The following is a 14668-nucleotide window of genomic DNA, read 5'->3' on the forward strand; positions in this document are numbered from 1 at the left end:
AAGGTTGACATGGCATCTGGGACGTACACTGAAAATCTAATACTGTAGTAATGCTGCATAATCAGATATTGTTATACTCATAGTCCAAATATACTACGGATGAATTTAAGACTGTCAATAAAATAATAATCAATCCTAGAATAAACATCCTGTACCTCGGAAAATAATGAATATTACTTATCAGATGGGTTAGAGGATCTCCAAGAGTCAAGACCATGTGTCATAAAGTCAGAGAATACTTGTGACATAGCATATGGCGTCAAGGTATGGGGATTTGATTGATTTAAAGTTGGGTCAAAAATACAGTTTAGGTCACCTAAACCTGAGGTCAAATTATAGAATGAGTATTAAAAAAATGAAAGGCTACTTAATAATCTATCAAAATAGATACTTAATAATAAATCAAAAGGAGGATATACATTTAGGAGCATTTACCAATAGGACCTGGCTTCTTCTGCAGAAACAAACCTCTTCTTAACTCCCTTGTGGGTGATGCGAAGCCGAGCAGGGTAGAATAGACCATAACAAACACTGTCAATGCCCTGAAGTTGCTGCCTCATGTTGTTGAATGCAGCCTGAGCCCGGGCTACTTTATCCATGGAGACCGCCATACCTCCAACCTTTATCTGCCCACACTCTCTTGCATGACGCAGGATGTCCACACAGTCTCTATAGTAAGTAAGCCTACACACAATAGCTCATACATGTGGTCGTTCACCTGGTTTGATGATCATTTTCCAACGTGAGGGCTTCCTTCATTGGCAATGAATAGAAACAAGCTTTTGGGATTTAGAAGTTTCATTAAATGAAATTGTAAACAGCCATTTATGTTAGCACTAAATCTGCTCTCTTGTCCGGGACACCATGGCCCTGGTAGGGTCTTCCATTGCAAACAGGTCCTGGGTGACTAGGCGCAATTCACCATATTCTATTGGAGACATTAATAACCACCCTGCAGCCAGACCTGGGGTTGATGCTCATATGCAAGTGCCTGGTGGTCTGCCCAAAAGGACAACATGGGCCCACCCTCCTGTGTGCTCACCACCAGCAGGGAGAACCATACTGTGCAGGAGATGAGACGGATCCTAGCGACCCAGTTCACAAACACATGATGTGGAACACCACTGTTGCGGGCTTATAGCTCTTCACCTCAGTTCGTGTGAGGTGAACGAGAGGGTTGCATTGCTGCACCTTCGGGTTGGAGACAGGTCTCTGTGCAGAGTACCCTGTCTTCTTGGAGTCCCTGGGAGGGATACTGTGCAGTGCACCGACCAAATTGTTGCAACTTGTTTGCCCAACCATTCCACATGTGCTTTGTGGATCTGGAGAAGGCATTTGACCTGGTCCCTCATGGTCGAATGCCTTAGTATGGAGTATGAGATTCGGGGCCTATTGGTCAGAGCTGTCTTGTCCCTGTATGACCGGGGCAGGAGCTGTGTTCGCAAGTTAGACCTGTTCCCAGTGCCCTTTTTCACCAGAATTGCCACCTTACTGTGGTGGGAGTTTGCATACTCAAATGATCCTAGGAGCCCAGAGCCTCTGTTGCATTATTCCCCTGATAGGGTCTCTCATGCAAACAGGTCATACGTGACGGATCAGACTAGGCGCAGTTCACCTCACTGTATCGGAGAGAGTAATAACAGGCAGGCCTGACCGGAGCAGGAGCTGTGTTCGCATTGACAGCAGTAAGTCAGTAAGACCTTTTCCCAGTGCATGTTGGACTTCGCCAGGACTGCCCTTTATCACCTGTTCTATTGCTTTTATAGACAGAATTTCTTGGTGCAGTCAGCGGTTGGACAGGGTCCAGTTGGGGAACCATTGGATCTCATGTCTGCTGTTTGCAGGTGATGCTTCTCTGAATCAGAACCTGCAACATGTACTGGGGTGATTTGAGCATTTGGGATGAAAATGAGCACTTATAAAATCCGACACCATGGTTCTCGACCAGACAAAGATGATGTCCTCTCCAGATGTGCGGAGTTTAAGTATTTTGGGTCGAGGGGTCGAGTGAGGGAAGAATGGAGCCTGAGATTGACAGACAAATTGATGGAGCATCTGCAGTGATCAGTGCTCAGATGGCTGCCTCTGCGGTCCAGCTCTCGATAAAGTGGAAGAAAATGGATGGATGGAATATCAGAATTTAATCTTACGTTGTGTTAATCTTAACACAACATATGTTATGTTTACCTGTTTTCACTTCCCAGGTCTTCAAGAGGCTTTAGCTGAGTACAAAGACAGTCTGAAGAGAAAATGTGCAAGTGTGTCAGAAGGAACAGAAATGGGGAGATCCACTCAGCTGCAGCAGATTTACACAGACCTGTTCATCACAGAGGGCCTGAGTGAGGAGGTGATGACCCAGCACGAGTACACTCAGATGGAGGCCAACTCCCATAAACACATCCAGGAAACTCCCATTAAGTGCCAAGAAATTTTCAAACCACTACCCTTTGAAGACCAGCAGGAGGCTCTGCAGCAGGAGCCCATCAGGCTGGTGCTGACTCTGGGTGTAGCTGGAGTGGGGAAGACATTCTCAGTTCTAAAGTTCAGTCTGGACTGGGCCCAGGGCTCAGAGAACCAGGACCTAGACCTGGTGCTGCCTCTGTCCTTCAGGGAGCTGAACCTGGTCAAAATTGAGTGCTACAGTCTGCTGGAACTCATACATGTGTTCCACCCTTCCCTGCGCCCTCTCTCAGCTCAGATTCCACTCCACAGTAAAGTCCTGTTCATCCTCGACGGCCTGGACGAGAGCCGTTTCCCTCTGGACTTCAGCTGTGAAGTCATCTCTGAGATCACACAGGGGTCAGAGGTTGGCCCACTGCTGGTCAACCTCATCAGAGGTGATCTGCTTCCTAACGCCCTTATATGGATCACCTCACGCCCGGCTGCAGCCAGTCAGATCCCAGCAGAGTGTGCTCAGCGCATCACTGAGTTGCGAGGGTTCTTCACTGACCAGCAGAAGGCGCAGTACTTCAGGAGGAGGTTCTCTGATGCAGACCAGTGTAGAACAGTCCTGTCCCACATCAGAGGCTCTCGCTGTCTCTACACCATGTGTCAGATCCCCGTGTTCTGTTGGATCACAGCCACTGTCCTGGACCACATGTTGAGACGCACTCAGAGCGGAGCATTACCCCAGACGCTCACAGACCTCTATGTTCATTTCCTGTTGGTGCAGACGCAGAGGAACTTGAAGTACAAAGCAGAAAGTAGCGCTCTTGAGCTGAGCACAGCCGACTGTGATCTGCTGCTGAAGCTGGGCCAACTGGCCTTTGAGCATTTGTACCAAGGAAACATCATGTTCTACCAAGAAGACCTGGAGCAGGTGGGTCTGGACCTGAGCCAGGTCTCACTCTGCTCCGGACTCTGCTCTGAGATCTTCAAACCAGAGAGTGTCATCTTCAATGAAAAGATTTACAGCTTTGTCCATTTCAGTGTGCAGGAGTTTATGGCTGCAGTCTACATCTACCACTGCTTCAACAACAACATGACCTACGTGCTGGAGGAGTTTCTGGAATATTGGGAGCACAAGGAGGAGTCAGAGGAGGAACAGGAGGAGGAAAAACAAAGGGAAAAACAGGAAGTAAATGATGAACAACAGGAGGAACAGCAAGTGGAGGAGGAAAAACAAGAGGTTCCTCCTCAGAGAGTGGAGGAGGAAAAACAAAAGAAGGAACAGCAAATGGAGGAAAAACAGGAGAAACAGGAAATGGAGGAGGAGAAACAAAAGGAAAAACAGGAAGTAGAGGATGAACAACAGGAGGAAAAACAAAAGAAGGAACAGCAAGTGGAGGAGAAAAAACAGAAGGGGGAACAGGAAGTGGGAGATAAAAAACAAAAGAAGGAACAGGAAGTGGAAGAGAAAAAACAAAAGGAGGAACAGGAAGTAGAAGAGAAAAAACAAAAGGAGGAACAGGAAGTGGGAGATAAAAAACAAAAGGAGGAACAGGAAGTGGAAGAGAAAAAACAAAAGCAGGGATCGGAAGTGAAGGGAGAAAAACTAAAGGAGAGACTGGATGTGGAGGATGAAAAACAAAAGGAGGAACAGGAAGTGGAGAAGGAAAAACAAAAGGAGAGACAGGAAGTGAAGGAGGAACAGAAAGTAGGGGAGGAAAAACAAAAGGAACAAAAAGTGGAGGAGGAGGAAGATCAAAAGGAGGAGGATGTAGAGAGCTATGACGAAGAATATAGCAATGTGGGAGATGGTTTTGAGGATGATGATGAGGATGTAGAGAGCTATGACGATTATAGCAATGTGGGAGATGCTTATGATGAAGATGACGATGATGAGGTGGATGTAGAGAGCTATAATGAAGAATATAGCAATGTGGAAGATGCTTATGATGAAGATGACGATGATGAGGTGGATGTAGAGAGCTATAATGAAGAATATAGCAATGTGGAAGATGCTTATGATGAAGATGACGATGATGAGGTGGATGTAGAGAGCTATGATGAAGAATATAGCAATGTGGGAGATGGTTCTGGGGATGATGAGGAGGATATAGAGAGCTATGATGAAGAATATAGTAATGTGGGAGATGGTTCTGGGGATGATGAGGAGGATATAGAGAGCTATGATGAAGAATATAGTAATGTGGGAGATGGTTATGATGATGATGAGGTAGAGGATGCAGAGAGCTATGACTCAGACAGTGTCTTTCATTCATTCACTACAGACTTACCTCTGGACGCATTCTTAGACAGAGCTATGAGAATCTCCCTGACAGTAGCCACAGGGCAACTGGACCTCTTTGTGCGCTTCCTCCATGGCCTCAGTCTGGAGTCCAACTACAGATCTTTGATGCTTCTTTTGGGTCCAAACAAAACTGACCAAAAAACCATCCAAAAGGTCATTGACAACCTGAAGGAGCTGAACCTGAAAGACGTGTCTCCAGACAGAAGCATCAACATCTTCCACTGTCTGACCGAGATGAACGACCAGTCCGTCCACCAGCAGATCCAGGACTTCCTGAAAACCAAGGGGGCAGAGAAGCGGAGATTGTCGGAGATCCAGTGCTCGGCTCTGGCCTACATGCTGCAGATGTCTGAGCAGGTCCTGGAGGAGCTGGACCTCAACAACTACAACACCAGTCGGGAGGGAAGGTGGAGACTCATCCCAGCTGTGAGGAACTGCAAGAAGGCCAAGTAAGTATGCTAGTGATTTTATGAGGTGTTCCCAGGACTGCAAGATTATTGCTGTCAAATCACAATTTGAATGGTTTGTATAATAACAGATCACAAATTACTTGGGTAATTTAGTCTTCTACAGAGAACACAGGGTCTTATTCAGGGCTTATTCTGTGTAAAAGTGAGTAACCCTGTAGCTTAGACCTCTACAAACATTTTCTGAAATGTCTCTGTGTGTCAGATGCCCTCCCTGTTTCTCCATGGGGTCTTATTCTGTGTAAAAGCTGCTAACCCTGTAGTTGAGACCTCTACAAACATGCTCTAAAATGCATTGGATTCTTGGATTAGTTTAAAGTCTCAGTTGGCAATTATCCCTGTGTTTACAATGTTTATTAAGAGCTGCATCACGATTTTAAACCTTAGCCTGCCAATCTAATAATTTCAATATAGTTTTGTGGCAACTATGTTTTCTAAAAGGACACACAGGAATCAGCAATGTTAAAAAATACTGGACGACAACTGGATCATATTTGGGACCATACACAGAGCGTCCTTCTCATCAACTGTTTTTACTTTCTTCAGCCTTTCAGAATGTGAACTCACAGAGACTCACTGTGAAGTGGTGGCTTCAGCCTTGGAGTTCAACCTGTCCAAGTTAAAAGAATTGGACCTCAGTAAAAACTACTTCCTGAATGACTCAGGAGTAAATTGCCTTTTAACGGGACTGCAAAGTGCTTATTGTGCCCTGGAGGTTTTAAGGTAAGTAAGTATATATTTGAATGATCAGATCAGGACGAAGACAAAAGGCCTCGTTATACCTGGCTATGTTTGTAAAACTGCGTAAGTTTTTAGGCCTTATTATTGCATATTAACACTTTCAATTCTGCTTTCAGAATAAAAGACTGCATGTTAACATGGTGCAGCTGTTATTTATTGGCATCAGCCCTATGGTTCAATCCTTTTCATTTGAAAGAGTTGGATCTGAGTGACAACTTCCTGCGTGATTTGGGAATGGAACATCTCAGTTCCTTACTGCAAAATCCAGACTTCAGGTTGCAGATCCTCAGGTTGTTATTATTGTTTTATTAGTTTTTGTACAAACATGGATATACTATAAGCTCAGATGACTTGAAAACAGAATCTATTGGGGTAGTTTCCATTAGATCTTTTTCCATGAGGTCCTTTTACAAATGCATATAAAATTATGCTTAAAAAGCATTTATGATTTCAACAAACCGCATTGGTGGTTCGTAGATCGTGTATATATAATCATGTGTGATTTCAAATCTCTGAAATCTGAAGTTGAATTCCCTTGTATCATTCAAAAAATCTGTACTGTTCAGTCTTGGTTAACCTGCCTGTCATCACCCAGATCAAAACAGGACAGGACAGGCAAGAACATTTCAATGTCGGGGAGCGGACAGGGACATAGCTGGGCTTCTAAGGTTGTCTTGGTGGCTTCTTGGCCCCTAGACTTGGCCCTCAGGGCTGGATCTTTGTTGGCTTAACTCTGTTTCTCTCTCAACATACATCTCTTAGGAAGTGCTCAGTTCATTTGATATACTTATTTGATAATTCTGTTTAAAATGAAAGAAGTGAATAAGTCAAATAATTTCTTCTAGGTCAAAAAGCAATTAAATCAGTTCATAACTACTCACATCCAGATTTATAAACCTGAAGTAATTTTAACTGGATGACATAAATGCTGTTATGGTTTGTTCTGCTCAGGTTGCGCTGCTGTAGTTTTTCTGCGCTCGGCTGCTCTGACCTGTCCTCTGCACTCCAGTCCAACCCTTCCCATCTGCGAGAGCTGGATCTGAGCTACAATGAGCTGCAGGACTCTGCAGTGGAGGTGCTCTGCCACTTTCTGCACAATCCACTCTGTGCACTACAGATTCTACGGTCAGTTACTACTACCAAAACCTTGTTTCTTCATGACTGTCCTTCAGATGCAGAGAAGAAGAGAAGATATATGTGTAATTACAGTGATTTCTCTCTGAAGTTACTCACATTTGTTCTATATAATCAGCTACTGATGATTCTTGAAATTGTAATATGGCCGTAGTTCCTTGTCAAAGCCTGATCTTATCAGATCTCTTTTGCTAAGTAGGGCTAGGTCTGCTTAGTACTTGGATGGGAGTCCACTAGGAATATCAGGGGTACCACAGGGAGGCACCAGTAGCAAAACAGTTGTTCACCCACATAAATGAATGTGTGTGTTGGTGGTACAGTGTGGCAGCCTCACTTCCATCAGTCTGCTCAGGACAGCTGTGACTACGATAGAGGCCAGGAAGAATGTCTGTGTGTCACTGTATTAGAGTGAGTCCAGGCAGTGGAGGGCGTTCATGTAAATAATTGGCACGAAACTTGGAGGATTAATTGCATGCATCAAAACTGATGCATTGTAACTGTTGGGCATATGTTTTATTCTGTACCGTCTGGCCTGTGGTAACATAAACATCCCCATTAAACACAGTTAGAAATCTATATACAGATCAAGACATTATTTTATGCAAAGTGATTGAAAATTTGAAAATGTACACAAATATAACGGTTATTAGGTCACTCGAGTTAAAAAAGTAAATTAAAGTATAACTGTATTATATGGTATCTAATGAAGATACCTGTATGTATGTATGAATATATGAATGAATGATTTGCTTGAACATAAATGTAATGTATTTATTTCTGGGCACAGACTGATATATTGCCGGCTATCAGAAGTCAGCTGCTGTAGTCTGGCCTCAGCCCTGAGCCCCTCCCATCTGCGAGCCCTAGACCTGAGTGACAACGTCCTGCTTGACTCTGGAGTGGAGCTCCTCTGTTCATTTCTGCAGACTCCAGACTGTGAGCTGCAAACTCTGAGGTCTGTCTCTAAAACGTCTCCAAAATTTAAGCCAAGATTCTCAAATACTACGGTTGTTTTCAGATAATTATTTCATGTACGATTTATGGAACAATTTTATTGTCTGTTTTGCACCAGATTGAGTCGGTGCAGTCTGACTGAGTCCAGCTGTTCTGCTCTGGCCTCAGCCCTGCGGCTGAACCCCTCCCACCTCAGAGTTTTGGACCTAAGTAAAAATCCTGAGCTAAAAGATCCTGGAGTGGAGCATTTGTGTGATTTTCTACAGAACCCACTGTGTGAACTGGAAATTCTGAGGTCAGCCACTGCTCCACACAAATACTTTTCACCCTTGAGCCTGTTTTTAGTATCAGGGTTGGCATACTGTAGATTCACAGTCCGGCTGAGTGATAACTGTCAAATGCATATTGGGAATTATGGTTTACACAGGTGAGAGTAAGTGAAAATCATCAAATAGTTTAAATGTTTAAATAAAGGGGCAGACTAACTCTTCACATCTGCTCCTTTCCAATCATGAAAATATCTTCTATTGTGTATACATATTATGTCTGAGTGTTCTTCATTGTACTGATGTGCATTTTCACAAGAAATTTAAAAACAGTCGACAACAGTTTGAGTTACTACACACACTGAAAACAGACAACAGAACGAAAGATACAAAAACATCAAAATTGCATTACAAGTTTTGATCACACTTCAGCATAGAAGTGTGACTCTTTTTTGGTCTGTTGGCATCTTACAGAGAGTAACACCACAAAAAGCAAATGACCTGAGGGCTCCAGGGTTATAAAAAGGCATCTACTTCACATTTCTCTGTGATTGGTTAAATCCACTTTGAGAGCATGACAAAGTGATAAGTCTTTGTATATGCACATAAACCTGAATTCAGCAAAGAAGCAGACATTTGATCACTTTGATTTGATTCTTTTGATAATCTTCTCTGGCCCTTAAACCAAAGTCTTGTATTTATTTTGGTTAGTTTAAAGTCCTGTGGTTTGTCGAACCTCAGCTGTCTGCGCCTGGTCTCTGCTCTGAGAGCCCATCCTTCACTTCATCTAAGGGAACTAGACCTACGGAAAACAAATGTGACGTCTGCTGGACACTTTGGCTCTTTCACTGTGCCCTTGTGAGTATTTAGCTAGGATCCTAGTCAGAAGTTCCTAGCTGGAGGATTATTGTGCAATGAGGGGGACTTTCTAAACCTATGAAAAATCTGGGACAGAACTGAAAATGTAACCAAGTTAAACCTGACAAACAAAATGGAATTTTTCCATAATTGCTCCACTAACATATTTCAGTTAGTTTCACAGTAAAATGTAAAATAAACAAGGATTCATGATTGGCCAATGCTTCCTGGAGTGGGAGGGGATAGTTGAAGTGGGCAAAGATAGGTTTGATATGATAAATAAACATACTCCACATTTAAACACATTTCAGAGTGTTAACTTCTGTTTTTCTGCTTCTTCTACAGTACAATAAAGTACACAGCATCTTTAATATCAAATTCACGTAAGTCTCTACTATATCACTTAATCTGTTATTATTATGTATACTATTGGACATGTTTGCATTGGTGTAAAAATCAGACTCCAAACTGTTACTTTTCTATCAACTTAAATGACAACATTAACAACTTGGCGATCAGGCTGGTGAATTGTCTTCATTATTTTTATACATAGTGCACCTTCAAACTGGAGTCTTATTGACTTTTCCAGACATTTCACTCACTTAAATTAATTTTGTAGAGCCAAAAATCACGACTTTCAGTGTTTTGTAAAATAGTTGATTTATCCAGCAGTTAGGAAATTAAACAGTGAAACTCTCAAGTATGGTCAAGTATTGGTTTAGTCCTGGTTTAGATCTCCGGACCTTCTCTCACCTGTAGCTTTGAGTAATGGCCGAAAAGACAAGGCGAATACAAACGGTTGAAATACATTTCTTCATTAGAGTACAGCAAACTGGCATGTTCAAATGGGCTTTTGAAGGTTAAAGTGGGATAGAAGGTTCCAGAACTTATGTTTTTGTTTTTTTAACTTTTACATGAGAAGCTTTGAGTAGTTTTGAGTGACTCCTCTGCATTCTCAGAAACTTCCACATCTTCCTGCATGTCCATCAGTGTGCCCGAGGAGCCTGAGCCTGGACCGTCCCACCACAGGGTATATATAGTCCTCATTTAACATTCGGATGCAACACAAATTGTTCTGATGTCTGAACTCTGCAGGAAACAACTGTTTTCCTCCCAGAAGTGTCAATGAAGTCTGAGCATGTTTCCTTCAGGTAAAAGTATACAGTGTCGTAGCAGAGTGGTTATGCTGTCTCTGTCCTCTCAGTAAGGAGGTTGTGGGTTAGACTCCTGATCTCTCCAGGTTCAGGTGTCCTGACTCTGGGGCCTTCCGCTGTTCTTCCACTGGATTGGTGTTTGTGGTGACAAAGGAGGCGGAGCTTCAGTACAAAATCATCCAATGGGATGAGGCGCTGCTGAAGTCATCAGGCAGAACTGCTGCAGGACCTCTGTATGACATTGAGTGTTCAGAACGGGCCATGTGTGAGCTGCACCTGCCACACTGTGAACCAGAGCATGGTACTCCTCTGCACCATCTGACCCTCTCTTCTGCATGGGCTGACCCTCTGCATCCTCTGCTCCTCTAACCCTCTCCACCATCTGACCCTCTCCTCTGTATCCTCTGCACCATCTGACCCTTCTCCTCTGTATCCTCTGCCCCATCTGACTCTTCTGCTCTGTATCCTCTGCAGCATCTGACCCTTCTCCTCTGTATCCTCTGCCCCATCTGACCCTTCTCCTCTGTATCCTCTGCACCGTCTGACCCTTCTGCTCTGTATACTCTGCATTATCTGTCCCTCTCCTCTGCACAATTTGACCCTCTACATCCTCTGACCCTTTCATTTGTATCCTTTGCTCCATCTGACTCTCCTCTGCATCCTCTTCCTTACTTTTTCTGTTGTATATTTGCAGTGGACCAGTCTAAAAGCCAGTTGTCTGTGGCGCACATCAGTGACAGTGGGCTGAGCCTGATGGAGCCAGAGCGGATCACTCAGAGCCATGTGGTGATCTGTGTCTCTGGCCTCTCTGTGTTTGGGCTCTTGTGGAAGTTCTTCGACAAACCTAAGGTGGTCAGTGGGCAGGTGCTGCTCTTCTGCACACCACAAAAACTCAAAGTCAATATTTTCCTCCTGCCCAGGAACATCTCTGTGGACCAGGTGTGTAGCGTTCATTATTCATTGATCAGTAGTGTTGCTAAGTTACTTCTGCCTCACAGCTGCCCTGGAGCAGATTGGCACAGATGTGGCTGCCATTCTGCAAATTTGGCCCCAACTTTCTGAAGAACCACCACTAAAGTAAAATCTTATAAAAACAACCAGTGCCACACACTGGAGAGGCTAGGCCCAAGAACACAGTGGCAACATATACTAGAGCAGAGTTTGAACCCTCAACCTCCTGAGGCACATTACACACATATGTCCCCAAGCCCTTTCACTGGAATACTCCTTAATAAACAATGTGTTTCAGGTGGAGAAGAAACAACGCAGCACCACGCAGTACATTGATGCTCCTTCCAAATGTAGACTGGTCATAGACCAACACTACACTGTGGTCTGTCCCAGGGCAGAGAAAATCCAGCCTAAGGTGAGTCCAGCTCAGACTGGCTTTATGCTGGGTTTGCACGGCACATACTGTGAGCCGGTTACTTGCAGATAAATTGCCTGTTACACCAACTACGACGACTGCTGTGTGTTTGACCAAAGCAGGGTGGTTTCGCACAATAACACACATCTAATGACCTGAAAACCACACCATCATCGCTGTGATGTCAGCGAAAAAATAGACTCTTTGAATTCTTTCCACAGACCGGCGCTGCTCCGAGGTCAGTGTGGCAGGGTGCAGAGGTCAGAGGTTGGTGTAACAGGGCGCATTGACTTTACAGACTCTCTAAGTGTGTGGGACCCGCATGGGTCCCCCACTGCAGTCAGTATACACCCAGTGTTAATTTAGTTTACACCAGCAGTGAAATCTACTGCTCTCCTCCAGAGGGCGCCCTTTGATATGGACCATGAGCCCAACTTCCACTCATCCTTTGAGCTGCGCCTGCCTCCAGACTGTGGTTTAGTCTCCATCTCAGTGAGAGAAGAGCGCCACACAGAGGAGACAGAGGCTGAGGTCTGGAGACACGAGTTGGATCTGAAAGGTCAGTGAAATCTTTAAAATTTTAAATTAAAGTTTATTTATAGAGCACTTTACAACAACAGAGAAGAGTGCTTAAAAATAAGATCCAACGATTCAGGCCCCTTTGTATGTAAATATGTACACTTAAATGTAGTACAGTAAAGCAGATGACATAATCATATCTGTATTGTGTCTGTATAGTGTATAATGAAGCTGATTGGGTATGTTTCTGTGCTGAAGCATGCGGTGCTCTGTCCCAAGACAAAGTTCTCCTGAGGGAGACAACATCTTCAGAGGCATCTATGAGTGAAGACTGGAGTCCCCAGTACGATCCCACTACAAGGCTGCGGTTGCTGCGGTCAGAGTTTGTGAAGAATGTGTCTAACGAGGTGCTGAACCAGCTCCTGGACAAACTTCAGGAGAAGATCCTGAACCCTGAGGAAGCAGAGAGCATTAGAGTGAGGCACAGAGCAGACAAAGCCCGATACCTGGTGGACACCGTGCTAAAGAAAGGCCAAGGAGCAGCTTCAGTCTTGGTCCACACCTTTTGTACACTTGACTCAGAGTCAGACCTCTGCCAGAAACTCAGGACTGTGGATTAATGAAAATAAGTGTTCTTTAGATGAACCTTGTCCTCTGTGTTTCTCATATAAAGCTGAAAAGTGTGTGTAAACAGGTAAATATGTATAATAAATATATCTATTTTTAACATTTACTTCCATTCCATTCATAACTGTGGGACCTAGGGGTGCTGGGGGTGCAATAGCACCCTCTGCGTAAGGGTCAGGGAGCTGCCAGAAGGCCCATTGGCTGTTGGATCTGCTCTGAGCAAAAGTAGATCTATTCCTAAACAGAGAGAAGATCAAAATAAACAAATTCTAAAAGTTCACATTTTTGTATTTAAATACATTTCTATTTTTACTTTATTAAATCGTTTCTGCAATAAACTGTTTGGCTAAAGAAATCTGGGTAAACTAAACCTGAATGCCACACGCTTATATCGCTTTTTCCATTTTGTGGAGGATTTTTGGCAAAAGAAGAGAGAAAAGAACAACCCCAGACTGGATTAAAAGAAAAGACAACAACGTGGATCCCTAAAGGTTTGGACTTTGCTGGAGTTACAATCTGGATTTGTTGTACAGGTCGTGTGTGTTTAAAACTAATGCATCAGGACTTGCTGTCCTTGTTTGGTAAATGACCGCACTGGGAAAGCGCTGTGGTGGACGTAGAGACTATTGGGCTGACGGGTTCAGACTGTGTGCAGCAAGAGGAGTTTGGCTGCTGTGACCATGTGCTCCATATGCACACATACACAACCCCAATTCCAGTGAAGTTGGGATGCTGTGTAAAACAAAAAAAAAAGACAAATAAAATAAACAGACTACAATGAATTACAATTTTTTTTCAGCCTATATTGAACTGAATAAACTACAAAGACATAATATTTAATGTTCAAACTGATAAACTTTATTGTTTTTATGCAAAAATTCATTTTTAATTTGATGCCTGCAACACATTCCAGTAAAACTTGGACAGGGGCATGTTTACCGCTGTGTTACATCACCTTTCCTTTTAACAACAATCAATAAGCATTTGGGAACTGAGGACACTAATTATTGAAGCTTTGCAGGAGGAATCCTTTCTCATTCTTGCTGAATGTACAACTTCAGTTGCTCAGCAGTTCGGGGTCTCTGTTGTATTTTGCTTTTCATAATGTGCCACACATTTTCAGTGGGAGACAGGTCTGGACTGCAGTCAGGCCAGTCTGGTACTGCACTCTTTTACTACAAAGCCACACAGTTGTAACACGTGCAGAATGTGGCTTGACATTGTCTTGCTGAAATAAACAGGGACGTCCCTGACGTTGCTTGGATGGCAGGATATGATGCTTCAAAACCTGTATGTACCTGTCACATTATTGGAGCCTCCACAGATGTGCAAGTTCCCCATGGGCACGAACACCCCCCTCAGACCATCACAGAGACACTAACACACCCCCACCCAGCTCTCAATTTACCTGTCAATCTACGTTCCTACCCTCACCTGAGGCCATGAGCTCTGGGTAATGACCGAAAGGACAAGATCGCGGATACAAGTGGCCGAAATGAGTTTCCTCCGCAGGGTGGCTGGGCGCTCCCTTAGAGATAGGGTGAGGAGCTCAGTCACATGGGAGGAGCTCGGAGTAGAGCCACTGCTCCTCCACGTGGAGAGGAGCCAGTTGAGGTGGCTCGTCCATCTGTTCAGGATGCCCCCTGGATACCTCCATAGGGAGGTGTTCCGGGCACATCCCACAGGGAGGAGGCCCCGGGGAAGACCCAGGACACGCTGGAGGGACTATGTTTCTTGGCTGGCTTGGGAACTCCTCGGGATCCTCCCGGAAGAGCTGGAGGAAGTGTGTGTGGAGAGGGAAGTCTGGGCTTCCCTGCTGAAACTGCTGCCTCCGCGACCCGGTCCCGGATAAAGCGGAAGAAAATGGATGGATGGATTTATTGATTTAA

At 44.2% G+C, this 14668-nt stretch overlaps 1 protein-coding gene across 1 annotated transcript in view; it reads left to right on the top strand.

Moving 5' to 3' along the window:
- LOC117388156 (NACHT, LRR and PYD domains-containing protein 12-like) overlaps positions 1 to 14668 on the top strand; it is a 29235-nt gene that overhangs the window by 7498 nt on the left and 7069 nt on the right. Inside the window, exons 5-20 of the mRNA XM_055230189.1 lie at positions 2205 to 3509; positions 4650 to 5142; positions 5707 to 5883; positions 6018 to 6191; positions 6853 to 7026; positions 7823 to 7990; positions 8108 to 8284; positions 8967 to 9113; positions 9459 to 9496; positions 10073 to 10143; positions 10209 to 10264; positions 10354 to 10568; positions 10962 to 11206; positions 11517 to 11633; positions 12036 to 12192; positions 12411 to 12832. Of these exons, the coding sequence (XP_055086164.1) occupies positions 2205 to 3509; positions 4650 to 5142; positions 5707 to 5883; positions 6018 to 6191; positions 6853 to 7026; positions 7823 to 7990; positions 8108 to 8284; positions 8967 to 9113; positions 9459 to 9496; positions 10073 to 10143; positions 10209 to 10264; positions 10354 to 10568; positions 10962 to 11206; positions 11517 to 11633; positions 12036 to 12192; positions 12411 to 12772 (4076 nt within the window). The 3' untranslated portion in view covers positions 12773 to 12832. The remainder of the gene's footprint in view (positions 1 to 2204; positions 3510 to 4649; positions 5143 to 5706; positions 5884 to 6017; positions 6192 to 6852; positions 7027 to 7822; positions 7991 to 8107; positions 8285 to 8966; positions 9114 to 9458; positions 9497 to 10072; positions 10144 to 10208; positions 10265 to 10353; positions 10569 to 10961; positions 11207 to 11516; positions 11634 to 12035; positions 12193 to 12410; positions 12833 to 14668) is intronic.

Source organism: Periophthalmus magnuspinnatus, chromosome 20, assembly GCF_009829125.3.
Source record: "Periophthalmus magnuspinnatus isolate fPerMag1 chromosome 20, fPerMag1.2.pri, whole genome shotgun sequence".
NCBI lineage: Eukaryota > Metazoa > Chordata > Actinopteri > Gobiiformes > Gobiidae > Periophthalmus > Periophthalmus magnuspinnatus.